This window comes from Mycothermus thermophilus (genome assembly GCF_041956435.1).
Source record: "Mycothermus thermophilus strain CBS 625.91 unplaced genomic scaffold VTJ04scaffold_2, whole genome shotgun sequence".
Taxonomy (NCBI): domain Eukaryota; kingdom Fungi; phylum Ascomycota; class Sordariomycetes; order Sordariales; family Chaetomiaceae; genus Mycothermus; species Mycothermus thermophilus.
Window position 1 is genome coordinate 4,230,126 of NW_027191428.1, and position 23,337 is coordinate 4,253,462.

The 23,337-nt window shown below is 55.1% G+C and overlaps 16 protein-coding genes across 16 annotated transcripts in view; 9 read left to right on the forward strand and 7 right to left on the reverse strand.

Annotated features, from left to right (window-relative positions):
• The window catches only part of VTJ04DRAFT_3731 (uncharacterized protein), a gene marked incomplete at both ends in the record, with an annotated part of 2,749 nt that extends 1,838 nt beyond the window's left edge, over positions 1–911 (reverse strand). Inside the window, 2 exons of the mRNA XM_069361664.1 lie at positions 331–723; positions 799–911. Coding sequence (XP_069222252.1) covers positions 331–723; positions 799–911 — 506 coding nt within the window. The remainder of the gene's footprint in view (positions 1–330; positions 724–798) is intronic.
• A 2,414-nt stretch (positions 912–3,325) lies between these two features.
• VTJ04DRAFT_3732 (uncharacterized protein) lies at positions 3,326–3,661 on the forward strand (the record flags this gene model as incomplete). Its single annotated transcript, XM_069361665.1, has 1 exon — positions 3,326–3,661. One exon carries the CDS (start codon positions 3,326–3,328, stop codon positions 3,659–3,661), a length of 336 nt encoding a protein of 111 aa, XP_069222253.1.
• A 37-nt stretch (positions 3,662–3,698) lies between these two features.
• VTJ04DRAFT_3733 (uncharacterized protein) lies at positions 3,699–3,974 on the reverse strand (the record flags this gene model as incomplete). The annotated part of the gene is made up of 1 exon (XM_069361666.1): positions 3,699–3,974. One exon carries the CDS (start codon positions 3,972–3,974, stop codon positions 3,699–3,701), a length of 276 nt encoding a protein of 91 aa, XP_069222254.1.
• Positions 3,975–4,840: 866 nt separating this feature from the next.
• On the forward strand, positions 4,841–5,158 carry VTJ04DRAFT_3734 (uncharacterized protein; the record flags this gene model as incomplete). The annotated part of the gene is made up of 1 exon (XM_069361667.1): positions 4,841–5,158. The coding sequence occupies one exon, from the start codon at positions 4,841–4,843 to the stop codon at positions 5,156–5,158; it is 318 nt and encodes a 105-aa protein (XP_069222255.1).
• A 964-nt stretch (positions 5,159–6,122) lies between these two features.
• VTJ04DRAFT_3735 (uncharacterized protein) lies at positions 6,123–6,458 on the forward strand (the record flags this gene model as incomplete). The annotated part of the gene is made up of 1 exon (XM_069361668.1): positions 6,123–6,458. One exon carries the CDS (start codon positions 6,123–6,125, stop codon positions 6,456–6,458), a length of 336 nt encoding a protein of 111 aa, XP_069222256.1.
• A 533-nt stretch (positions 6,459–6,991) lies between these two features.
• VTJ04DRAFT_3736 (uncharacterized protein) lies at positions 6,992–7,225 on the forward strand (the record flags this gene model as incomplete). The annotated part of the gene is made up of 1 exon (XM_069361669.1): positions 6,992–7,225. The coding sequence occupies one exon, from the start codon at positions 6,992–6,994 to the stop codon at positions 7,223–7,225; it is 234 nt and encodes a 77-aa protein (XP_069222257.1).
• Positions 7,226–7,264: 39 nt separating this feature from the next.
• Positions 7,265–7,537, forward strand: VTJ04DRAFT_3737 (uncharacterized protein; the record flags this gene model as incomplete). Its single annotated transcript, XM_069361670.1, has 1 exon — positions 7,265–7,537. The coding sequence occupies one exon, from the start codon at positions 7,265–7,267 to the stop codon at positions 7,535–7,537; it is 273 nt and encodes a 90-aa protein (XP_069222258.1).
• A 95-nt stretch (positions 7,538–7,632) lies between these two features.
• VTJ04DRAFT_3738 (uncharacterized protein) lies at positions 7,633–9,321 on the reverse strand (the record flags this gene model as incomplete). Its single annotated transcript, XM_069361671.1, has 3 exons — positions 7,633–7,978; positions 8,216–8,995; positions 9,071–9,321. The coding sequence occupies 3 exons, from the start codon at positions 9,319–9,321 to the stop codon at positions 7,633–7,635; spliced, it is 1,377 nt and encodes a 458-aa protein (XP_069222259.1).
• A 39-nt stretch (positions 9,322–9,360) lies between these two features.
• VTJ04DRAFT_3739 (uncharacterized protein) lies at positions 9,361–11,035 on the reverse strand (the record flags this gene model as incomplete). Its single annotated transcript, XM_069361672.1, has 5 exons — positions 9,361–9,602; positions 9,688–9,830; positions 9,969–10,156; positions 10,207–10,345; positions 10,995–11,035. 5 exons carry the CDS (start codon positions 11,033–11,035, stop codon positions 9,361–9,363), a joined length of 753 nt encoding a protein of 250 aa, XP_069222260.1.
• A 416-nt stretch (positions 11,036–11,451) lies between these two features.
• Positions 11,452–12,458, reverse strand: VTJ04DRAFT_3740 (uncharacterized protein; the record flags this gene model as incomplete). The annotated part of the gene is made up of 2 exons (XM_069361674.1): positions 11,452–11,757; positions 12,327–12,458. The coding sequence occupies 2 exons, from the start codon at positions 12,456–12,458 to the stop codon at positions 11,452–11,454; spliced, it is 438 nt and encodes a 145-aa protein (XP_069222261.1).
• A 2,133-nt stretch (positions 12,459–14,591) lies between these two features.
• VTJ04DRAFT_3741 (uncharacterized protein) lies at positions 14,592–15,319 on the forward strand (the record flags this gene model as incomplete). Its single annotated transcript, XM_069361675.1, has 4 exons — positions 14,592–14,804; positions 14,892–14,983; positions 15,046–15,122; positions 15,189–15,319. 4 exons carry the CDS (start codon positions 14,592–14,594, stop codon positions 15,317–15,319), a joined length of 513 nt encoding a protein of 170 aa, XP_069222262.1.
• A 229-nt stretch (positions 15,320–15,548) lies between these two features.
• Positions 15,549–16,285, reverse strand: VTJ04DRAFT_3742 (uncharacterized protein; the record flags this gene model as incomplete). The annotated part of the gene is made up of 5 exons (XM_069361676.1): positions 15,549–15,560; positions 15,625–15,735; positions 15,891–16,037; positions 16,111–16,172; positions 16,243–16,285. The coding sequence occupies 5 exons, from the start codon at positions 16,283–16,285 to the stop codon at positions 15,549–15,551; spliced, it is 375 nt and encodes a 124-aa protein (XP_069222263.1).
• Positions 16,286–16,775: 490 nt separating this feature from the next.
• On the forward strand, positions 16,776–17,222 carry VTJ04DRAFT_3743 (uncharacterized protein; the record flags this gene model as incomplete). The annotated part of the gene is made up of 1 exon (XM_069361677.1): positions 16,776–17,222. The coding sequence occupies one exon, from the start codon at positions 16,776–16,778 to the stop codon at positions 17,220–17,222; it is 447 nt and encodes a 148-aa protein (XP_069222264.1).
• Positions 17,223–17,549: 327 nt separating this feature from the next.
• VTJ04DRAFT_3744 (uncharacterized protein) lies at positions 17,550–18,489 on the reverse strand (the record flags this gene model as incomplete). Its single annotated transcript, XM_069361678.1, has 2 exons — positions 17,550–18,023; positions 18,085–18,489. 2 exons carry the CDS (start codon positions 18,487–18,489, stop codon positions 17,550–17,552), a joined length of 879 nt encoding a protein of 292 aa, XP_069222265.1.
• An 819-nt stretch (positions 18,490–19,308) lies between these two features.
• VTJ04DRAFT_3745 (uncharacterized protein) lies at positions 19,309–19,536 on the forward strand (the record flags this gene model as incomplete). The annotated part of the gene is made up of 1 exon (XM_069361679.1): positions 19,309–19,536. The coding sequence occupies one exon, from the start codon at positions 19,309–19,311 to the stop codon at positions 19,534–19,536; it is 228 nt and encodes a 75-aa protein (XP_069222266.1).
• A 123-nt stretch (positions 19,537–19,659) lies between these two features.
• Positions 19,660–23,118, forward strand: VTJ04DRAFT_3746 (uncharacterized protein; the record flags this gene model as incomplete). Its single annotated transcript, XM_069361680.1, has 4 exons — positions 19,660–19,733; positions 19,798–19,911; positions 19,971–20,836; positions 20,888–23,118. 4 exons carry the CDS (start codon positions 19,660–19,662, stop codon positions 23,116–23,118), a joined length of 3,285 nt encoding a protein of 1,094 aa, XP_069222267.1.
• Between the last annotated feature and the right edge of the window lie 219 nt (positions 23,119–23,337).

Sequence of the window (23,337 nt, forward strand, 5' to 3'; positions counted from 1 at the left end):
CTACTCTCTCTCTCTCTCTCTCTCTCTCTCTCTCTTCTTCTTTTTTTTTTTTTTTTTTTTTTTTTAAAAAAAAAAATCGTTTTCGGTTTCCTTCTTTTCTACCTCGATGGAAGATGAATGTTATTATTAATGACTACATTGCTATTAATATTATTCATTCCATTTGCTCCATTGGCTGCATTCTGTTGTACTTGCGGTTGCAAACGTACCCCATCATCATCATCATCAGAGTCTCTCGGCCCTCGACGCGCCGTTCTTCGGTTCCTGCGTCTTTTCCACTTAATCCCTACAATCCCTACTATAATAGCAACAAAAACAGCGGCCGCGGACAGCCCAATACCAATTCTCCCACCAAGGTTAAGTCCGTCATCTTGGGTCTGGCCGGGCTCGCCGGGAGTTTGAGAACCCGAGGTTGCTGTTGGTTCAACGGTCGTTGAAGTGGATTGCGCATCACTTGTGGTCTGGTAAACAACGTTTGTGGTCTTCTCGTTGTCAGTTGTTGTAGGAGTCGTTGCCTGCGCATCGCTTGACAGGGTCTCGTCAGCGGCCGCGACCTGGTCTTCATGAGTTGTCGCAATACTATCAACCAACTCCGTGCCCGCCCAGGGTGTTGTGAGCATGAGATAGACTTTGTGCGCCGGCGCACAGCGGAACATGATCATGGTGCTTGTTGCTGGGCCGAGCCAGAGGTAGGTTTCGCATTCACCCCAACCGGCGTCGGAGCTGGAGGTGATAAGGATGTGTCAATATCAGAACACCATGGGATGTGTTAATCTTCTATGATATCCGGGTTCTTACCAGCACAGCGTACCAGGACGAACGGGGTCGCATCGCCCCTCGTTGGCAACGTCCGCGTTGACGCAAACCGTCGACAAGATGCCGGAAAATGTCGAGTGTTTGCAGTTGATCATGTCGTGGATGGTGTCTGTTTAGCACTTGGTACCCTCGCCGGTACAGATGAACGGCGAAGCTGGATAGCAGAGCAAGTTAGCAGGTATGGACCATGAATAACCCCATGTCCCGAGAACCGAGCGCCAGGTTAGACTCTTAGTAATTGAAAGCACATACACACTTCGTTCCCAAACCACCCACAGATCCGGTCGTCGTGCTGCCGATTGGCGAGCAACCTCGGGACAGGGGGAGGGTCTGTAGGTTCCGGTGCCCGCTCGTCATTGTTGCGGAGATGCTTGGGTTCCCACCCCTTGGTGACAGGAGTCTGAACATCTCGGGGGTTAATCAAGCCGGCGGCAGGAGCCAGAGGATTCGCAGTTATTGTACGAGTACAAGAGAATAGAAGGAGCAAAATCTGGGGCCTCATTGTGCTGACCGACCACTACTGTTGTTTGAATGGGCTCTGAATGATGAGTCGAAGGAAGCTGTTGCGTTCGCCAATGCTCGATGGAGTGAGAGAGAGGAAGGAAATTTCAGTTTGAGACTGAGCGTTGCGCACGAAAGAAACTCACAAGACAGAAACCGGCATTCAGGGTCTATCCATTCTTCGGGGGAGGAAGGCTTGACAATTTCAACAGGGTTTCGGTGAGACAGTGAGGCAAACTCAGCGGCTATTTTCGTCGACCACGGCGCTTCTGCGCAGCCTTCTCTGCCCCGACGTGGCGGTAAGGATGTTGTCTCGTGAGGACGAAAACAGGCACAGATCAGCATGGACCTGTCTACACACTATGCAAGTGCGTTGAGGTAGGTACTCAATGTACATGAAACAGCCGCTCTATCAAAAATAACCGTGATGAATATCAGCCAGCGTCTCAATCACAGGCGTTGCCCTCCACGATTGAGTTATGTACATAATAAAACGCCTTGAGATCAAGACTTGGCACAGAAATATCAAGCAAACTCTGAATCGTGATGCTGTCAGAGTACCCCAGAGGACCTGACACTCTGAATGTGCACTTTGTTCAGGGATTTTGTGGCGTCGGCATTCTATCTGAGACAGGACTGAGCTGAACCAATGCTGACCACCATGAGCCAGGACTGAACTCGACAAAATGCTTGTCGAACAACTGCGAGCCTTAGTTTGTTCTAGAAGCGCCAACGTCGAAGTGGCTGGCGGTACTGATCGGAGAGAGAACCAATGAATCCCAAGTGTGTGGGTGAATGACTTGAGGCTCTGCAGGATCGAAGGCGTCGATCGCGGGAGGCCGTTCCCGGGTGCTACCCAGATCGTCTTTGGACCTGGCAAACTGAAGAAGTAGGAGGATGAGAACCACTGGGCATTGAGCAGACAAGTTTACTGGGCAATATTACGACAGCCTAATGAAGCTATTCATGAAGAGTGGGTAAGAGATCTGGATATATCGTTCCCAACGCCGGCTTGCAATGGGGATGTGGAATATCTTGAACTCGACGGATCAAGGAAGTCTTGGAGCCGTAAACGCGCAAGATTCCCTCAGTACTGCCTCATAAGAAGTGTAAACCTGGCAAAGCTGATAAACTTAGTTAGAGCAAGGAAGGCAGTGAATAGCAGTTCTGGGAAAACCTCTCCGGGTGCTAAATGATTCAGCTCTGCCCGAGGGATTGGTGGTAATTGATACTATTAGTATGTAGAGAGATCTTGCTGCCTCGGAATTTTCCGTCTGTTGATGAATGGTCAAACAACGTCAGGGCTGAGCACCGCCTCTCATGACAGAACGCAACGTGGACCCTTGCGACACGCCCAACAGACCAGACACCTCCATGGTCAAATAGAGTGTGTAAGCTTAATAACTCTAATGGCTGAAAGAATGGGGCTTTGGACAACTCAAACCTAAAGTTAGTCCGAAGCATGACCATCCGAGCGGAAGCTTACAGCTGATCTTTGCGGCTCAAGCTCTGACGCGAGTTCCTGCATGTAGGTCCCGCTGCGGATGTCACCATTCGAATAAATCGGCGGCGCAATCCCAAGGCCGGACCGCCATAACTAATAGCCTCTCGGTCACGCAAACGGTTGACGACCCCCGATGTTGGACATGCCGTACGTAACAACCGAGTTGATTTCCCTTTGCGCCTCGAGATCTCTCAGGAGACTTCCGCCGACTACTGGGTTCGTTGACCGGGAGGTGGGCCGATGATTGTGTTCTAGAATTCTGCAAGGTACGGTCGGTTGTTGGGCTGTCATGCGTGTATTATGGCTTGGCTTGAATATTTCAACCGTCCCGAAGGTTGTTCGGAGTAATACTCCGTCTAGATAAAAGGAGCTTGATGTCCTCGACATCACGAGGTTCGATTCCACCACCAACATCAATTTCCTCATCAAATAAACCAACAAACACCACAATCCAAACGCCTTGAACCCACCTCCCCAACCTCTTAACCAACCCAACCAACTAAAATGAAGCCCACCGTCCTCCTCACCCTCCTCACCACCGCCGCCGCCTCCCCCCTCACCGCCTGGCGCCTGGATCTCACAACCACCGACAGCCGCACGCTCTCGCTGCGCGGCACCACCAGCGACGTCGGGAAATGCTTGACTGTCCCGTTGGCCAGCTCGCTCACCAAGTTCCGCAGGGCCTTCTTCGACCCGCAGGCCAGCCTGTCCAGCGTTGCCCGGTTTGAGCTCTTCAGCGACTCCAGCTGCGGCCGCACCGGCTTGGTCTACACCGGCCGGAGGGGCGTCCATACCTTTAACCCGAGCACTGTCAGGAGCTATCGGGTTAGGAACCTTTAGAAAGCTAGATGGATGGATGGATAAGGTACCTACCTATCTACCTCGGAACCTCGGGAAGTGTTGATAGGAGGAGGTTGAAAAGAAATGGTGAACAAAAGGGGGGTTCTGGGCTGGGACGGAAATAGGCAGGGGAATATTGGTAGGGAAAAAGTAACGCTGAGGAAGGATTGAGGGGTTGGCTCGTGCTTGGATTCGGAGTTGAGATATTCACGGCTTGTACATACATACCAATAGTTAACCCCCGGGTCCTCTGAGCCCAGGGCAAGTACAAAAGCAAGCAAAACGTGACATCAGGAGAAGGTTTGAAAAGCATTGAAAAACGGTTTCTTTATGTTTGTTTTGCGTGCGATATTCGAACCCATTGATGCTACGTGCTTCTGGGACCTGTGTCATCATTTTCAAAAAGAGCCTCTTCAGAAATGGGGCTGCGTACGCGTGGATGACCTAGGCGAATCTTGGTGTTTGTAAAGCGCAACACCATTTCACTAAATAGATCGGCACTGCCCCAAGTCTGGACCACCAAAAATAGGTCAGGTAGGTAACATCTCGGTTACGCAAACAGTTGACGGCCCCTGACACTGGGCATGTTGTATCTGTGTTAGGCACTGACGGAGCCGGGCTGACTTCCTTCTACGACTTATTATCTCTGGGTAGATCGCTGCCGATTTCAGGGGTTGTTGGTTGACGGAAGCGGGCTAATAATTCTAGACTCCTGCAAGGTACGATCGGATCTCGGGGTGTCATGCATGAATGGCTTGGCTAGTCCAGAGTACAAATCAAGCGTCCTGAATGTTAGACGGAGTAATACTCTATGTTGAACATCTAAGCATTCAACGTCTCACCAGAAGAACATCTCCTCCTACGGAGGAACATGGATTTCATGTCTCTCGAGTAAGACACAGCACGTAGGAAACAAGCTTAATCTGAGCTGACGAGATTTGCCTTTCACTCCTCGGCAAGACTCAACTATCCGACGGTGAAAAAACCACTATGGTGAAGGCTCGAACAACAGATAAAAGGAGCTTGGTATCCTCGACATCAAGCTCGATTCTATTCCCAACATCAACATCATCAAACAACAATAACCAAGTTTAAACATAACATTCCAGCCTCTCAATCAACTCAATCCAAACCAACTCGACCAACCAGTCTCAGCCTCCCCCAAAAGGCCGACCAAAAATGAAGCCCGCCCTCCTCCTCACCCTCCTCACCACCGCCATCTCCGGCACCATCGCCTGGCGCCTCGAGCTCACCACCCCCGATAACCGCGTGGCCAAGATGCACGGCAGCGGCCAATCCCTGACGTGCTACAACCTCCGGTGGAGCCCGGCCCTCAAGATCAACCGGGCCTACTTCATCCGGGAGGCCCTCCCCAGCTCGGCCAAGTTCGAGCTGTACAAAGACAAGGACTGCCGCGGCCTGACTTACAAATCCGGCCCCGGCAGGCATAGGTTCACGACGCGGGTTGTGAAGAGTTATCGTATTAGGAAGAACTAGGGAACTAGAATGGATGGATGAATGGGTGGAAAGAAATGATGAGAAGAAGCGGGACGCTGGGCTGGGAATGTCATGGGGCGCTGCGCTGGTTGGCGGGGGAAAGGGGTGTTGGACAGGATTGGGGGTTGGTTTGGTGCTTGGAGTCCGGAGTTCAGGTATCTATTAACGGCTTGTGGTTTGTAAAGCACGACGCTATTCTACTGAATAGATCGGCATATCCCTAAGGCCGGTCCGCGAGAAAATAATAACCCCTCGGTCACGGAAACGGTTGACAGCCCTTGCCTGACGTTGGGCATGGCGTATGTACATACGATGCACATTTACATGGCCTGACTGAGTTCCTTCTGTGCTTCTGACCTCTTGGGAAACTTCCCCCATCATCACCAGGGTCGGGTGACGGGGAAGTAAGCTGATACTTCTGGTGCTGTAACATGTAAGACTGGGTAGCCGGTGGAGCGCGAAGAACGAAGCGAGCGAGCGGTGATGGACAGAGCTAGCTAGCTAGAGAAAACCCCCAAAGTAAAGGAATGGAGACTATCTATATACAGGATTGATGGGACAGGCCCCGGCATCAGCGACTGGAGCTCTGGAAGGTGAGAAGCAGGTTTTGAGGTCTCGAGCTGATGTATCAACACGAGCTAATCTTTGACATCCAAGCGTTCAACATCTTACTTACCAGAAGGACATCTCCCTCCGTTGGATGATACGCGGTGGAGTTCATACCGTCGCGGGTAAGCCGAGACACATATAGTCCGAGCTGACGGCCTCGCGTCCATTCTCGGTAAACTCGACTCTCCGACTGCGAGAACACCACTAATATGGCGGATGCTCGAAAAATAGATAAAAAGGAGCTTGAGATCCTCGACATCCCAGGCCTCAATCCCATCCCATCACCATCACTCTCACCACCAAACCCAACAACAAACATCTCCACCCCAAACCAAACCCAAACCCACCCCCCAAAATGAAACCCACCCTCCTCCTCACCCTCCTCACCACCATCTCCAGCACCACCGCCTGGCGCCTGGAGCTCACCACCGCCGACGGCAACAGGATCAGACAATTCAACGGCGCCGCCAGCGACGAAGGCAAATGCTTCAGCATCAACGTCTACCCGGCGCCCGAGTTCGGCAAGGCGTATTTCAACCCGACGCCCGGCCTACCCGCCGGCTCGACCAAGTTCGAGCTGTACCGCGACCCCAACTGCCGCGGTTTGGCCCCCGTCTACAAAGGCGGCATGGGACGCCATACCTTTGGGCCGAGCGTTGTGAAGAGTTTTCGGATTAAGAAGGGCTTGTGAGGGTAGAATGGATTGGTGGATTGGTGTATTGGCAGTACCTAATACCTAGGAGGTATTAATATCTATGGGGGTTGAGCTATGCTAGGAAAGGGGATTCTGGGGGAAGGCGTGTTGAGGATGATCGTGGGTTGGGGGTTGTTAGATGTGCTTAGATACATAGAGTCGGGAGTTCGGGTGTGTAGGTATTAAGGATCATGTTTTTGGCTATTGTCTAATTACTGGCGAGATTCTCGCCTCGACGCGACAGGCTCATTCTTGCCTAATTACCTTTGGTCGTTGCCGGTAGGGTGCATGAAAGTCTATTATTGACAAGAGTCAAGGAAAGATTGGTGGGTTGACGCTTGTTTGCTTGTATGTCGAATATCTGAAGCTCAAGACTTTCTTGTTTCTGATATCGAGGTAGAAGGGCCCAAGGTCACCATGACTACCCAAGAAATGATGCAATACATATTTCACTACACTCCGTCTGGACACACAACCCCATCAACATCAACGCTCGACATCATATTAAACACCACCACACCCAGAATCTGATGAACAAGACAGTCCTGGGAGAGAGGGAGAGAGAAGTATACACAACGACTATCAACATCCTTTGTACGCCCTACCCTACCAACAACCAAACCGAGGTAACGATGACAACAGACACACAGAGCCACATAACTGCACGATATAAAAATCCACAGACAAAAAAACTTCCTTCCAAAATAACCACCTCCTTCCATCTTTCCAGGATCCAGCCCATCCTTTCGGTAACTAAGTTGTGACAGCCATCCCACCAGATTTCCCAACGAGATCGGTGGGGTATGGTTATAAAACAGAAAATAAACTATTCCCTCCAAAATAAGTCCAAAAAGTCCCAGCTTCAAGAACAACCAAGAAAACAAATCCCTGCCAGGGAGAACGCTACCATCAGCCGCTGGATAGCTCATCGTCTGTTGCTCCCTCCCCTCAATTCAAACACCAAATCCAAGTTGACCAACCCATCAAACCAAAAACCAAAAGCCAGCACCCCTTTCCTTCCCGTGGAAAAAAATTACCAACCAGCCAACCAATCAACCCACATTCCCGGTTTTTAACAAGTTATATATATACCCCCGCCCCCAGAACAGGGTTGATGAGAAATAAAAACCCCCAAACTCAACCGCGCCAAAAACGAATCGAACAAACAAGATCATGAGTGGAACAAATCCCAAGCCCTCGCGCACAGCGCCAAAAACTCCTCCTTCTTCGCTTGGATCGTATCCGGGCTATCCCTGCCCTCGCCGAACGGTCCGCGCCTTGATGAAGACGAGGCGGCGTATGGGGCAGGGCCGGGACCATACGAGCTTGGCGGCATGGCGGGCGCGGGCCGGCCGCCGTTGCCGAGCGGGGGGCTGCCGCCCTCTTCGTACTCGGCGCGCCTCCGCTTGCCCGAGGATGACGAGTGGGGCGCGGGCGGCGGCGGGGCGGCAGCCGGGGCGTGGTGGGATGGTGGTGGTGGGGGGTGATGGTGGCTGGCGCTGCTGAGGCTTCGGCTGCTGGAGGCGGCGAGAGCCGGGTCAGCGGGGGACCTAGAGGGGTGGAGGTGGTGATGGTGATGATGGTGGTGGTGGTGATGGGTATGGCTTTCGTGAGGAGGATAGGAAGAGGAGGATGAGGCATTAACATTATGATTGGAGGGGTGAAGACTGTGGTGCGCAGAGACATCGCGAGATGGCTGCTGCGGGGGGGACGGCGGCGTTGGGGGCTGATGATGGCCGCCGTAGCGTACTAACTTTGGTAGGAGCTCGGGCCGGCCGCCGGCCAGCTCGACCTGAGCCTCCTCGGCAGATTTGTACTCGCGGGGGCGCGAGGTTTGGGGCGGCGGCGGATGATGAGGTGAGGGGAGCGGCCTCTGGTAGAGGCTGTGGCTGGCCGGCTCGGGATGGGCAAGATTCTGACCGAAAACGTCGGCGAGAGGCGGCAGACGGTTGTTTGTCTGGTTGGCCGGGACGTGGTGAATGTGCGAAGTGCTCGACAGGTTGGAGGGCTGGTTGGCGACATGGCGGGTCAGTGGGTGTGGGTTGTGGCGGCCTGTGAAAGTCTGGCCCAGCGGTGCTGACTGGATGACGCGTTCGTTGGCGAACTGTTCGTGAGGCGGCGCGACGATGCTAAGACCCGGAGGCGCGCCGCGCTTGCGGGCGAGACCCGGAGTCTTGGCGGTGAAGTGGTGGCCATCCTTATCCTTGTCGGCGTTCTCTCCCAGCTTGGCGGATTGTTGTTGTAACCTCGCCTCGATGATTTGCCTCTGCTGCTCCCGGACGGTCATGCTGCGGTTCAATTGCTCCTGTTCCTGGGCATCCTTGGGGACGAAGCCAGGCGACAGGCAAGCAAGGCCAACCTCCTGGATGGCGAGAGCGCTATCCCGAGCGGTCAAGGGGCGGCCGGTGGCGGGCGAAACGATGTTAGTGGTGTTCTTGGAAAGGTCGAGCTTCCGTGGCCGATGCCTCGTCTGCAGGCCTGGAGAGCCTGGTTCCTGCTTCACGATTATCTTGGGACCACCCAAACTCCGAGATCTGTGCATCGTTGAACAGGCACGTGTCAGCAGAGAATTGCGGAAAAACGGCAAGGACTCGACGACGGCGACTTACGCGCTGGGAGGCGATGACTTTTGCGCACTCGGTTGCGCAGCAGAGCCTCTCGGGCTACCGCTCCCAGACCGTGACTGAGGAGCATTGTTCTTCTCGCTGCTCGATGTCGCAGCCGGCGGGGGAGGAGCGACAGCTGACCTTTGGGCGCTCGGGGAATTTGTCGCAGAAGCAGACGGCGGCAGGTCGGAGCCGTAGGAGGATGGCCGGTCGTGGGGGGCGGGCGAAAGAGCCATTGCAACCGCGGTACTCATGATCAAGGATGGACCGCGAGCGGCGTTGTGGTGAAGAAGTTAAGAATTAAGAAAATGACGATGAATGATGATGGTTCCGACAGGAGGCCGGACCAGCAGCAGCGTTGACAGAAAGTGCCTCCCTTTTCGCGGGATTGAGGGATGAGGTGCCTGGGGGCGGCGGGCGAGAGGAAACCCGGGGGTTGCCTCAGGTTGCGTTGCGGCGGCGGGAAAGGAGGCGAGACGGCTGTTGGCCTGCAGCGCACAGGACGTTGTTGGCGGGATGGAGAGCGTGAGTTGTACTGCCGACTCTCTCTGAAATCAACCGGTGACGGTTTCGAGTCTAGAGAGGAGGAGAGGGCGGAAAAAGAAATAATTTGATTCGACCGTGGGCGACGAGAGCCAGCGGCAGCTCGAGGCCAAGACGATCTCCAAAATCTCCAGACAGATGATGTCTCCTCTTTTTTGCTCTGTCGGAGCTCTTTCGTCCCAACTTTGGACGGATATTACTGTACCCCAGATTTGCCTCACTGCGACGATGGCCGGGTCAGCAGCTGGATGATGCGAGGAAGAAAGAGACTGGAAACACTCGAGCAGTCCCGCCGGGTCCAGGCAACCTTGAATATGCAGCGAATGCAGGCAATCGATGCAGAGTGGAAAGTGCCTACCTGTAGTGTAATGCGTAAAAAGAAGTGCTCGAAAATGGACAGATGCAATCCAATGAATTGGAAGGAGATTGGAGATTGGTGGGTGTGACGGTGTCCCGGAAGGCGCAAGCTCCCTCGCAGCTCCTCACTGGACGGCAGCAGCCAACGACAGCGACAAGCAACCAAAAAAGCTCGCTCGTCCAGCGCTCCTGTCACCCGTCGTGCTTTTCTCTTTTGGGCAGTTTCAGCACAGGCTGACAGCCCAATCCAGGAACCTGGCAACCTGGCAATCCTGGCAAAGCGAACCTTGGAACCCTCCTCCTGCAGTCGTCACTGTCCAATTTCCCCACAAGGAATCAATTGACGATAACCACCGTGACGTCGGGTCGGTGTTGTCGCTTTGTCGTTTCGTTTGTGTCGTTGTCGTTGTCGATGCGATTGTCGTGTCCTTGTTTGATCGAGATATTTCCAAGTTGTTGATTCCTTGTTTTCGCTCACCACGAACTAGGTATTATTCCTCCAATTCCTTTCTTTCTCCCTTTTGAAACGAATGACTCGGTCCTCGTCGGTCGGTCGGTCGGTTGGGCTGGTGGTGTCTGTGCTACCGAGAAGCGATGCGCGGTTCGGACCGGGGTAAACCAACACACCTCACACTGGGCCAGCCGAGGGAATGCGAGATGGCGATGTGTTCGCGGAAGTGGGATGAAGAGGAAAAGAGAGACAAAGAGAGCGAGAAAAGGCCTCGAACCCCGCGATGTGCAGCAAACCAGCACTTTGTATCAACGGCAAATCCTCTCTGACGGGAGCCAGGGGCTTTGCTTCGGCAAAGGGGTCCTTGGAGGGGAATTAGGGATAAGAGGGGCTGGGCTGTGAGACGATCGCTCGCGGAAACATGATCCATTCACAACCAGGGGAACCAGAACACACACACATGCTTGCTTTCTCTCTCACACACATCCCGACGAAACCCGGCCATAACCCCAGACCGTCGCGACCATGAAGAACCAAGGGACGACGCCGGGTTTTTTGCCTCTAGTTTACAAGAACGATATGGACCCGCGAGCGGGGTGTCGCAGGCCAAGTGCCATGTCTTGTTGGCGAATGACGGCTCCAGCATCCATCATTGGCATCCCATGGTTTGCCTCTTGCCACCCCTCCGCCGTTGCAGAGCGTCAGATGGGGACAAACCGCAGCCCAGTGGTTCTAGTGTTTGAGGATGGTCGTCGTGGAGCGGCGGGTGGAGTCCCGGTCGGGGCTTGGCTGGGGCCGCGTCTTGTCACGGACCCCTGGGAGCGACATGATCGACTCCGAAAAAAAATCTCTCCGCGTCGCTCCCAAGGATGACGGCCTGATGGATATTGTCCAGGTCTTCGCTAAGCATGTCTCGATACCACCCAAGCCGCCTTACCACACCCTCATCAACCTGCCTCGTGTCTGCTGTGCCCCGCGGCGCGGACGGACAGTCGCCTCGGTCGTCTTGGGTTACAAGCACGACGTAAATACACTAAGTCTCGGGACACCTCCCCTCCTCCAAGGATCGCCAGACTGTCCAATTCTCAAACACAGGCTCCAACCAGGCTGGTGGAAGTGACTTGACGCTGGTCGCAAAGAGGCCCCCACCAAAAGAGGTGATTGGGTGCGGGATCGCAAACAGGGCCCGTCTCGTCTCGTCATTGGCCCAGCCGCCCGGTCCGCCGTTTCTCGTTTCTTGGGCGCCCCCCGCGGGCGGGTGTGGTTGTCCGTCGATGGAACCCTTGCGGGCTCTCCTGCAGCGCACTTTGCGCCGCAGCCCCGGCCACCTGAAACTCGTCTGTGCTCCAAGGAGGTCCACGAGATGCCAGATCCATTCCACAACAGAGGCCCAGAATGGCCAGAAAGAGCAAGTGCTCCACGCCACCTCGACATCACGTCACCTCCTCCTCCTCCATGGCTCACACAAAAAAAAAACCCTTGGGAGGGAAGAAGCTAACTCGTGAGAGAGGGAGGGGAAAGAAATTCCCATGAACTCCTCAACCTGGTCTCCGTTGTGACGACTCGCTCGCGGTGACTCACTACCTACCTAGGTAATGGCCAGACACGGATCGACAAGTTGCCGGCTGCAAGAGCAATTCAAACCTTGACAACCCTGGCTGGAGGCAGTGGGTTGTCTGTCCAGTCCAGCGTCAGAAATAGATGTGGTCTTGACAGGAAGCATGTCCCGGATAGATTTGATAACAACCATAAAAGACAACAAGTTTGAAACGTCGAACATCGAGGCCAAGTATGTCCCGCATAACCGTGGCTATCACATGCAAAACATGGACGACAGGACGGGACGGCACGGCGTCTGCCTGGCCCATCAAAGACAAGGCTTCTTTAAGATCCTTTGTATGTACATACCTCTGAGAGCACCCGTAGTGGCAAACCCAACACCAGCATAGCAAGGATGGGGAAAATATAGACCTTGCATGCAACACCGTTTTCTTCCACCCTCTCCTGCTGCTGGAACCCTTCGGGCCGTACTGTGCCCATGCTGATTCACCATTGAGTCAAAACAAAATAGCCGCGCCAAAAAAGCATACTTACCACCACAGACTCAATTCAGCAGGTCAACAACTCTTTCCATCCGAAGGAGGAGAATGTTGAAACCACAACATGTTAAGTACGGCCAAGCAGTGGTAGTAGTCGCAGTGTAGAAAATCCCCATGTCTCGTTTTCCCTACAAGCACGCCGAATGCAACCTCAACCCGTGGCACTTCTGCCACTTCCCACCGTCGTCGCAGGTGGTGCTGCTTGTCGTCCGGGTGTAAGGTAGGTAAAGGTACCTTACTAATAGGCCGTAGAAGGATAATTCCGTATGTGCTGTTACGCATACTTAACGTAGCAGCCACACCCCCTTCGGAACCATTCTTTTCGCAAAGTCGGTTTCCGCAACGTGCTCGCTCACCGTTAGGTGTCCATTGTCCCAGCCATTGCTCCGGGGAATAAGTAAAAAAAAGCTGGTTCGGATGAGGGGGAGGATGGGGTTGGTTGCAGGATGGAAGAATGGAAGAATTAGAGAATGGACGACAGCTACCTTGTACTTAGTCCGGGCGGAGGAGGTTCGTTTTTTGTGTGTGCGCTGCTGTTGTGTGAGGTTGGGCAGGCTAGTCACCGCCGGCCCTGGTTGGTGGTGGTTGGGAAGAGAGGAGAGCTCAACTGAGACGAGCGGTGGCTTGTCATTGCTCTTATGTCCTGTTTTGTCTTCTGTTTTTATTTTTTACTCAGAGATGTGGCTTTCTCGGAAGTTGTGCATCGTTTCACGAATCCGTGGTGGTGGGAGAGGTGAGGGACCTGGACGGTGAGTAGAAGAATCACCGGCTGATAACCTGGTAGGTCAGGTATGGATGGTTCTACGAGTACTAGTGGCCCTGGAGAATTTGTGGTTCCTGATATTATCCAGCTCGGTGGTGGCGTTGGAGTATTTGCTACACGACATCTCGAATTGGTCAAAAACGTGAATGTTGTGGTTCCTGCATGATGCTGATGGAGGTACCGAGATCAATAGAGCTGCGGCTTGAAGATGCTGCAGTTCTAGATGTACGGAGTGGAAGTCCACCCGCGGATGTGGCTTGAAGTATCAAAAGGGGTAATAATATGACGGAGTACGAAGTGGTCAAGGGCAGCAGCAGCGGGCTGACGGAAGTGATGATGATATCCTCTCTCTGATGGATGACAGCCCTCGTGTCTGCAAGATCTCTTCTTACAGAACAATCACCTTCTGGAGCTTCCTCGGGACACACACCTGTCAAGGCAAAGGTGTTGGGTAGCAACCGACAGATGACGCGCTTCTCGCCATCGCTGCTGCCGCTGATCCGAGACATACCTACCTAGGTACCGATCAACAGTCTACCTTACTCTGTAGTCGGTGAACGAATGTGAAGAATCCGTGAATTTTCCTGGACGTCGTGTGTGTGTGCATGTGTGTGTGTGTCTTGGTGTGAGAGGTGTGGTGGGTGTGATACCGTCCGTCTGGGACGCGCTCTCGTTGGTTCGCTCGGCGCTGCGTGTCTCGCTCGCTCAAACGCCTGGACGGTCTGGATGGTGCATGGAACGCTGGCGGGCGGCAATGATACAGCGAGCCATGCAGCCAACGACAGAACTTTGAACCTTCAGACGGAGGAAACAAAATTCGGCGGGTGGATTGGTGGGGTTGCATCTAGATTTTGGTCCTGATATATATGAGTGATGGTCGGGAAATGGGTCAACATGCGCTGTTGGAATTAAGATGTTGGTTGGTCGGTGTGTTCTGGAAAACTGCTGTCTTCTTTTTCGTAAACGTTGTGTGATGGTGAGATGAGCGATAAGTAAACTGAAGAGGTTTGAACTTGCACGATGCTTGAACTTGGAAGGCAACGATCTGGATGGTGGGGATGTCCCATTTGACAGTGGCGCTCGGGCCAGTTCCTACTCCGACCACCAATGAAAATTCTGTATCCGATAACCACATGCAAGTCTCAGTCATTGAATGCAAATCCATTTTGATAGCCATCTACTTCACAACCAGGTCATCATCATTTGAATGAGAGTGAAACCGGCCGACGTAAATCCTCATTTCTGACGAACTGACATCACCGTACATCCCAAATCCACCCACCCTTCACAGAAACCCCGGAATCACCAACCATGGCGAAACCCAAAGCCAAGAAGGACGAGCCCGTCGACGCCGCCGCCGAGCCCACCTCTGACGTCGTCATGGAGGACGATGCGCCCACCTCCCACCAGCCCGAGGACGACAACATGGAGGTCGACCCGGAGGAGAACGGCGAGGAGGATGAGGAGGAGGGGGAGGAGGGTTACGAGGAGGAAGAGGAGGAGGAGAAGCAACGAGTGAGGCTGGTGAGTTCAAGTCTGCCTGTGTCTATTACAGCCCCCAAAAAAGACAGCAAATTTTGATGCTCATGATGAAATTTTGTCAATAACCAGCTCCCGGGTTCCACGCCCACGGCTGCATCCTTTGAGTTTCTCGAGGAGGGCCACACCCTTGGGAATGCGCTGCGGTATATCATTATGAAAAAGTACGTTCTTATCCCCTATCCTATCATCTCTCATGACAGTCGAGCTCACCAGCCTTCCCCAGCCCCGAGGTCGAGTTTTGCGCATATGCCATTCCCCATCCGTCCGAGAACAAGATGAACGTCCGTATCCAGACCTTTGGTAAGTCCATATGCCTTCCATCCATCCCCCCATGTATTTGAACTGCTTACTCACGCATTCCCACAGAGGGTACGACTGCCATCGAGGCACTCCAAAAGGGTCTGCGGGACCTGCAAGAGCTGTGCGACGTTGTCGCCGACAAGTTCATCGACGCGAGAGAGCAGTGTGCTGCGTCAGCTGAAGCTTCCAGGGCTTGACTTCTTAGAAGGGCATCTGTAGAAGAAAAAGAATTGGGCAATGGATGGCGTTTAGGCGTTGCTTCCGGTTGGAAAAAGCTCATTGCATGCATAGAAACCGGCCAACTGAGCCTGGGCATACGGGGCGAAACTACCACCTCACTACGGAGTAGATAGGAGCTGGTTGGGTCTGGCAGACTGTTTTTTATTTTTGTATTTACAGGCAAGACAAGAGTGTTTGAGGCAGTATCTAGTTGCGGCCCTGTTGAATGTTTGTCAGTGAGTGTCGGGAGCCTGATATATGCCGTTTCTCTAAGTGGACGTACCTCGAGGAACCCAGTGATGAAATTGGACGGCAACCTCTTCGCCCCCTTGAAGTACTCCTCCTTGAAGAAGGACATGACGTGGTTGGTCTGACGCCAGAAGTTCATAGTTTCCTGCGAAGGCGAGTATCAGTCAGTTGTTCACACCTTGATATTCTTGATATCCATATCCTGAGATTGAGGTTGTTTCCCTCCTCTTCACCATGCTCCAGCCCCAGCATCTCCGAACCCCACACCACTCGACTCGACCCAATTCGGGGATATCTCACTTGGTAATCAGCATTGCTCTTGTGCAGCAGAATATCGACAACGGGCAGCTTGTTGACGTAACGATGACGCTCGAACTCTTGCCGGATGCGGGAGCGGATGGCGGCGACGGGGTGCGGGATACCGTACATGGTCTGGATCTCGGGCGCCTGGAGGAGGGTACAGAGTCAGTCGGCGTGTTCGCTAGTCGTACGTAGAGGGACTCGAGGGCAATCATCGTACCGCCCGGAGCCAGGCTCGATATGCCGCAATCACTCGCTGCTTGGCATCGGTCCAATTGGCCGCTGTTTGGAGCTCGTGGTCAGTCGTTTTGTTTGGAGACGGATGGTGGGAGGTTGGTGGATTGCTGCTCACACTGCCTCGCGGTGACGGCAAACTTGGTCGGGGTGATCGCCATGGCGGCTAGGTCGAGGTTGGGGCGTCTCGAACAGCCGTTGGAGGGGAATTGGCAGTCGGGGATGATGTCGTGAGGTTCGTGATGCGCCTCCGAAAGCTTGGCTTGGACTTCCCTCATTGGTGGCTAGGCCCCACTTTGCTTGCTTATGTCATCAGTCGACGGCAGGCAAGGCTGCGGGGCATCTCGCTCTTGACCTTCTGGAACCCAGGCAAGCAAGCCAACGGTGAACTTAACCTCACTCCAAAACATCAACCAAAGTGAACTTTTTCATCAAAATCAACAACAAAGCTCATCCGTTCATCGGTCAACAGAGTTTGTCAGCCGAGTTAACCGACTCCATCCTCCAATTCAAGAAAGCTTTTCGCCTCCATCAACACCAACTCCGCTTCTTCAACATTCCAACACTTTCATTCATCAACTAACCCTCACCTCAACTCTCACCCCCCATCAATCAACACTTACAACTCCAATCATCAACAACCAACCAACAATGCCCGCCATCCGCCCAGCCTCCAAGCGCAAGCCGCCGCCGGACGGCTTCAGCGACATCGAGGAGGACCTGCTCATCTTCGCCAACAAGATGAAGGACGCGCAAAACACGCCGACCGACAACATCCCCAAGCACCAGGCGCAGTGGCCCATCTTCCAGATTGCGCACCAGCGCAGCCGCTACGTCTACGAGCTCTACTACGAAAAGGAGGCCATCAGCCGCCAGCTGTACGACTGGCTGCTCAAGAACGGCTACGCCGACCCCATGCTCATCGCCAAGTGGAAGAAGCAAGGCTACGAGAAGCTGTGCTGCCTGCGGTGCATCCAGACCAAGGAGACGAACTTCAACTCAACGTGCGTGTGTCGGGTCCCAAGGGCGCAGTTGAAAGAGGATCAGGAGGTGCAGTGCGTGAATTGTGGGTGTAGGGGGTGTGCGTCGACGGATTAAGAACGGGAGGGGAGGGTGGTCGCGAGACGGGTGGAAAGGAAGTGTTTTTATGTCAGTGGATGGGGGACATCATGTTTGGTTTTCAACAAGGCATAATGTACACACGGCGCACATATTGGTCGGATAGATCAGGAGTCGGGACCAGGTTGCTTTTTCCGTCATTCTTGTCCGAAGGTTCATAGCGAAACTTGCTTGAAATGACCATGCCATAATTCCAAGCCTGCCTATGTGTGATTCTACAGCTTGCTATACATTACTTGCCCTGTATATTGTAGTATTAATTGTATCTCATATTCCAGAATACCTTCCACTAGAGAGCCCAGACAATTACCGCTTTGCAAACCCGGTTTTCTTCCCCCTCCCAAAGCGGACGCTGGGGGGTACAAACTGAAGGGCTGCCATGGCTTTGGATATGTCCTCCATCTCCTGGTCGGGCTTTTCCTCAGCTTGCGGTTTGGGTTGGTTCTCGTGGGCCGCATCGGCTTTTGTTGTTTCCTTGGTGGAACCTTGAGCAAACTCTGACTGTTGCTCAGACCCTGGACTCGACTCCCGTGACGGAGAACCAGTAGTGGATGCTCGGGCTGGACGTTGACGTTGCGATGAAGCACCTCCGTTGGCATCCTTCGAGGACCGGGGATTGCGGCGCCGGTCCTCGAGCAACAGCGACCTCCGGCCGTCGATGCCGTCCCGAGTGATGGCAAAGAAGAAGTTCTTGGGGTACATGTGCTTGTCCACCAGATGCATCTTCCTCTTTTGCGGAGTGCTGCACTTCCTTTCACACCCCTCGACGAAGCATGAATACTGTACGTCACGACATCAGTCAACTGAAGCAAGACACGAAACGGCTCGACGTGACACGTACCGTGCGCTCACCTCTCTCCCTCCTGGCCTGGACAAAGGCATCGTGGGTCTCCTCGATGTGCAGCTCGAGAAAGTGCGCCGATGGAAAGTTCTTTCGACACTGCACGCAGCGGTTGGTGTGCTGCTGCCGGTAATGGGCCTCGTACTCGGCGTAGGTCGCGAACACCTCGGTCCCCTTGTGCGGCGGCAAGGAGCAGCGCATCTCCATGCCTAGGCCACGGCCGTCGCTGTCCGACAGATCGAGCTCGGCGACCTTTGCAGCTGGGGGCGAGAGTGAGTCGTCGTCATCCCGACTGGGGGTGGATACGGTGCTCAGGTGGGCGCCATGCTGGCTGCTTGGACCGGATGATGCCGCTGCTGCGGACTCTTCCGGCGGAGGCTCTTCAGGTTCGCGTGAGCGCTTCATTCTGGAGATGAGTAATGGGATTCCCTGGTGGAGAGGATTGGGCGGCTGGACAAGTTACATTCAAGTGAGGTGGCTCTGTGGGTGGGTTGGAGTGCGGATGGTACAACTAAGCCGTGCCGTCATGAGTGGGCAAGTTGGGCATGATGTTGGTTGGGGTGTCGTCAACAAGTCAGGATGGATCGGATTGATGAGTTGAGACGGGATGGACTCTGTCAGGAACCCAAGAGCGAAAGTACGAGTAACCTCTCGTAAGGCCAGGTAGGCCACAAGTCGCAAGGATGACGCTTATTCTCGAGGTCCTGAAATTGTATCGATGCTTTGATGAAAACTTCCAATGATGCAAGTCAGATGCGTCTCCTTGCCGTCTCTCCTTTTGATCGTTTACAAACAAATCTCCAGTGTTTCTTTCAGAAGCTCCAAGCTGTGCTCGACCCACCAAACAGGCGGCCAGGCGGGGCTGTTGGGCATCTTATTGGCCAGTTTGGGCGCCGCAGTTCGGCAGGGCAGGGGTCCTTCAGTCTGCCGGGCCACTGAGCAGCCAGTGAGCGGCGAGTGACGCCAACTTTCTTCCCCTCGTTCCGGGACCCGGGGCCCGACCTGACCTTGGAATTTTTGAGCACTCGATAGGTTTGTTGAGGTTTGGTCGTGGACTTGCTCTGAGAGTTTGCGCCTCGTCGGCTGCGCATTTCCCTCATCGCACATCTGCCCATCGGTACCGCGCTCCACTGCTGGACGACGGCAGTCCGAAGCTAGGTGCATGAAATCCCGCCGTCGTCGTCGTCGAAGAAAAGACTCGCGCGATTCTTAACTCTCCTCCCAATGCGCTCATCACTTGCCACGATCCCGCTCGCCGAACGTCGCAGCACCCCTCCCTCCCCTCGCAGTCGCGGTCGTTTCGCCCATAGCTCCCGTCCCACCTCCGTCGACGGCACGCGCTGCCACGGCTTCTCCGTCGACGGCCCTCGTCACGGGCTCGTCAACCCTCCGTGCCCGTCCCCGAGTTATGGACCGACTGCGAACTCGAATACTTACCTCTGCTGTGTGTGACCTCGGCCGTCGCCCGTTTCTTTACACCTGACAACGCGACAACCAACCGTCCCAGCGACCTGATACACCGTTTCTACCGCGCGCATCGCCTGTTTGTATACACAGAAGCGATCCACCAGAACAATGGCTTCTGCGACTGCAACGACCACGGGCACGGCCCCCGCTGCCCCGGTTCCCTCCGTCAACGATACCTGGAGGTGAGCTATACCGACCTCGCTTCCTCTCCTTCCGCCAGCAGATAGCTGACACTCGACATTACAGAGCTGCTCAGAAGGTGCGCGCCGCCATCCAAAAAGAGCTTGACCTCATTAAGGCCGCCCAGCCCGGCACCACGGAGCTGGCCCGCTTCGAGAAGGTGGAAAAGCTCATGGAAAAGTAAGACCGTGCCCCCGCGTCGCTTTACAAAGATCCTGAGGCTAACTCTGCGTCATCAGCTACCGCCTCGCCTGCATCCAAACCATCTGGACCGACCTGCGCGCGGCGGCCGAAAAGGGAGCCGAGGAGGCCCTCTGGCACACCCACACCATGGTCACCCAGACCTACCGCAAGATCCTCTCCACACTTCAAGGCTCCGACCATGTCGTGCTGCGCCGGAAGCTGGAGAAACACTACGCGAACTATCTCAAGACGTCGCAATACTTCTACCGAGGCTACCTGCAGCGGGTTTGCGCCCGGTACGACCTGAAAGACCTCAAGCGTATCGCAAGCGGCGCCGGGATCGAGGAGATGATTGTACCAGACAAGGACAAGGTCGACGCCGCGGCCGCGAAGCTGGAAGATGCCGTCCGCGAGTCGTGCCACATGACCCTCATCTACCTTGGAGATCTGGCTCGATACCGCACCCTCCTCCGCTCCCGGGACCGGAAGTGGGACAACGCTCTGACCTACTACTCGCTCGCCAGCGAGCTCATGCCCCAGTCCGGCTATGGCCATCATCAGTGCGGCGTGATCTTTCTGGAAACCGGCAACCATCTCGAGGTTATTTACCACCTCTACCGCTCTCTCGCCTGCCCGCGCCCACATCCTAATGCGGCTGCCAACTTGGAGCGCGAATTTGACAAGCTCCTCAAGAATCGAGCCGCCGTGACCAAGCACGCTCTGTTGTCATGGTTTTCTAAACTTCATGCGTACTACCACAAGGGCAAGGAGTTCAACGAGCGCAAGGAACTCGAAACTGAAGTCGACCACAGGCTCGCCTTGGCAATCAAGACTGGATCCGGTTATGAGACGGATACGGACTTGCTCAAGGTGGTCTTGGTCAACATCGCGGCGTACATTGCCGCTCTGGACAGACTCAATAGTAAGCTCGCCTTGAGAGTGATATTTCCGACTTCTGCTAACGAGACTTCAGAGTCATGGTCAACCGAAGGCAGTCAAACGTGCCAGTTCATTCTCGTTTGGAACTTGCGCACGATTCAGATCATTGCAGATCTGCTGGGCAAGGAAATCGCCGAGCTCATCAAGCGCAGAAGTGCCGAAACACCTGTCGGCGCCGACAAGTCCTCGTCTGAGGCAGAGGCGGGAACCAACTTCACGCCTGCTTTCAACAGGGCCCTGCCGCTCCTGCGCGTCTACATGGCTTGGCTCTGCTCGTATGCTGCGACGCTCGTGAAATTCAGGCCTCACTTGGAGCCGCAGTTCGGGACCACTGCCGGAGTTCTGAGCACCACGCTTTCGCTCTTGTTCGACCTGCTCGGATCCCAGCCTCCTCTCGGAAGCCCGGTCTCGTGGCGTTTCCCTGAAGACGAAATGACTCTCAGCATCGAGTGCCTCAACGGGCCTCAGATGAGCGAGGGATGCCAGCTGTCCTACGATCCTCTGACGCGCAAGCCCAAACCGCGGCGCGAAGACGTCCAGAACGTCGACGGAACCGAGGACGATGTTAATTTCACTCGTGGATTGGACATCATTCTCTGCGCCCTCGAGCTCGCGGATCCGAAATCCGTTTTCCCGTTCACCACGTCCAACATCACGAAGGATTCAAGGACCCTCACGAGATTTGTGTTCCTGGAAAACGGCAAGCCGGAGCCTCAGCCTGAAACCGTTCAACAGGCGCCGAGTCAACCGGCACCAGCGGCTCAGCCTCCTGCTGCCGCGCCTGTCCCCGTGGCTGCCGAGCGCATCGCGAACCCGCCCCTGGTGCGGGCCCCAAGTCCCTGCGAGTCTAATGCACTCACCGAAGATAACGACTTTTACGGCCCGAACCTGCGCCGGGGCTCGCGAGTTGTGGCTCGGGATGGCGTCCAGCCTGTTGTTCAGCCTCCATCTCAACCGGCAGCAACAGCTGCGCCAGTCCAAGGCACTCCGGCTTCCGAGTTTCCCATCGACCGGCAGCTTTTCAACATCCTGAACGACTTTATCAATCCACCAGAGTCCGAGCCGAAGACGCCCGTTCGCCCGGTTCCACCGGCCAGCCCATATGGTATGAGCGCGTCCGGCGCCGCACAGGCCTATGGACTCTCGACGTCCATGAGCCCCGCTCCCGGCCCCGAGGGGCAGAAGGCCTTCCCCGGCCTTCCCTGGAAGTACTTCTACGACCCAGAACCCGCCGGCTCGGCTCTGCGGAACGCTAGCATCAGCGGTCCGCGTGCCGGTTGGGGTGCGAACGACGCCGGCCTGCGCCCCTCCAGCTCGGGCAACGCAGCAGCAGCATCACGGGCCGTATCCATGTCTGGCCTTCAACCGGCCCAAGCGCATCGTCGGGCTGGCAGCGTCGGCCTCTCGCGTCCGTTGGATGACCAAATCCAGGCCCTTCGCAACCTCGATATCGGCAGCAATGCTAACGGCACGGGTCCCATGCAGCAGCCCAATCCCGCCAACGGCTGGTCCTCGACCGCCGCGGCACAGGCTTGGGTCTCCCCCCAGATCCACCAGAGCTACCAGCAACAGCAACCGCAGCAACAACAGCAGCAGCTCACGCCCAAGAACATCTGGGGCCCGCCAGAAAGCCCGTGGAAAGCCTCCACCGGGCAAGTCCCCCATTCCCCCTTCTCGACGTTCAATTTCTCGGGTGCCTCGTCCAGCTTGCCGACGGTCAACAGTCCCTGGGGTTTGAACAACACCACCACCAACAACAATAACGCCAATTACCGCCTGTCAGCCACGCAGCAGCAGCAACACCCACCACACTCCCCGTCCTTCAATAATAATCATCCGTTCCTATCGCCGGTGGAACTGAGCCAGAGCGTTTCCCCGCCACCACCATCCCTCCCCGCCGCAGCGGCAAGTTATGCCAGCAGCGGGTACGCGGCCGCCTTGTCGCGCCAGCCGCCCGCGCCGACCGCCGCCGCCGCCGCCGCTGCTGCTGCTGCGTTTGCGGGCGGCGGTGGCGGCGGCAGTCCGTGGTTGGAGACCAGGCAGTTGCATCGCCAGCAGCAGGCGACGACACAGCAGCAGCAGCAGCAGCAGCAGGGGAGGGTGGTGTCGAAAAATAATAACAGCCTTGGTGGTGTCGGGGTTGGCGGTGCGGGTGGGGGAGGAGCAGCGGGGAATTTGACAGAGCAGTTGTTGATGCTGCATCACCAACAGCAGCAGCAACAACAGCAGAAGCAGCAGCAGTGGCAGCAGCAGCCGGCTGGGTAAGGTTGTTGGTCGGATCGAGAAGTGTCGGGGTGGTGGTGATGGTGGTGGTGGTGATGTTGATGATTCATTTCTTATCTTCATTTGCCTGTTTTTTTCATTCGTTTTGTCTTCTTCCTTCAACTGAACTGGTGGTAGTGATGGCGTGTGGTATTGTTCGAGAGGCATGATTTTGCTTCCTTGAGAGGCTCAATCAGGAAAGACAGGGAGCGAGAGAGGGGG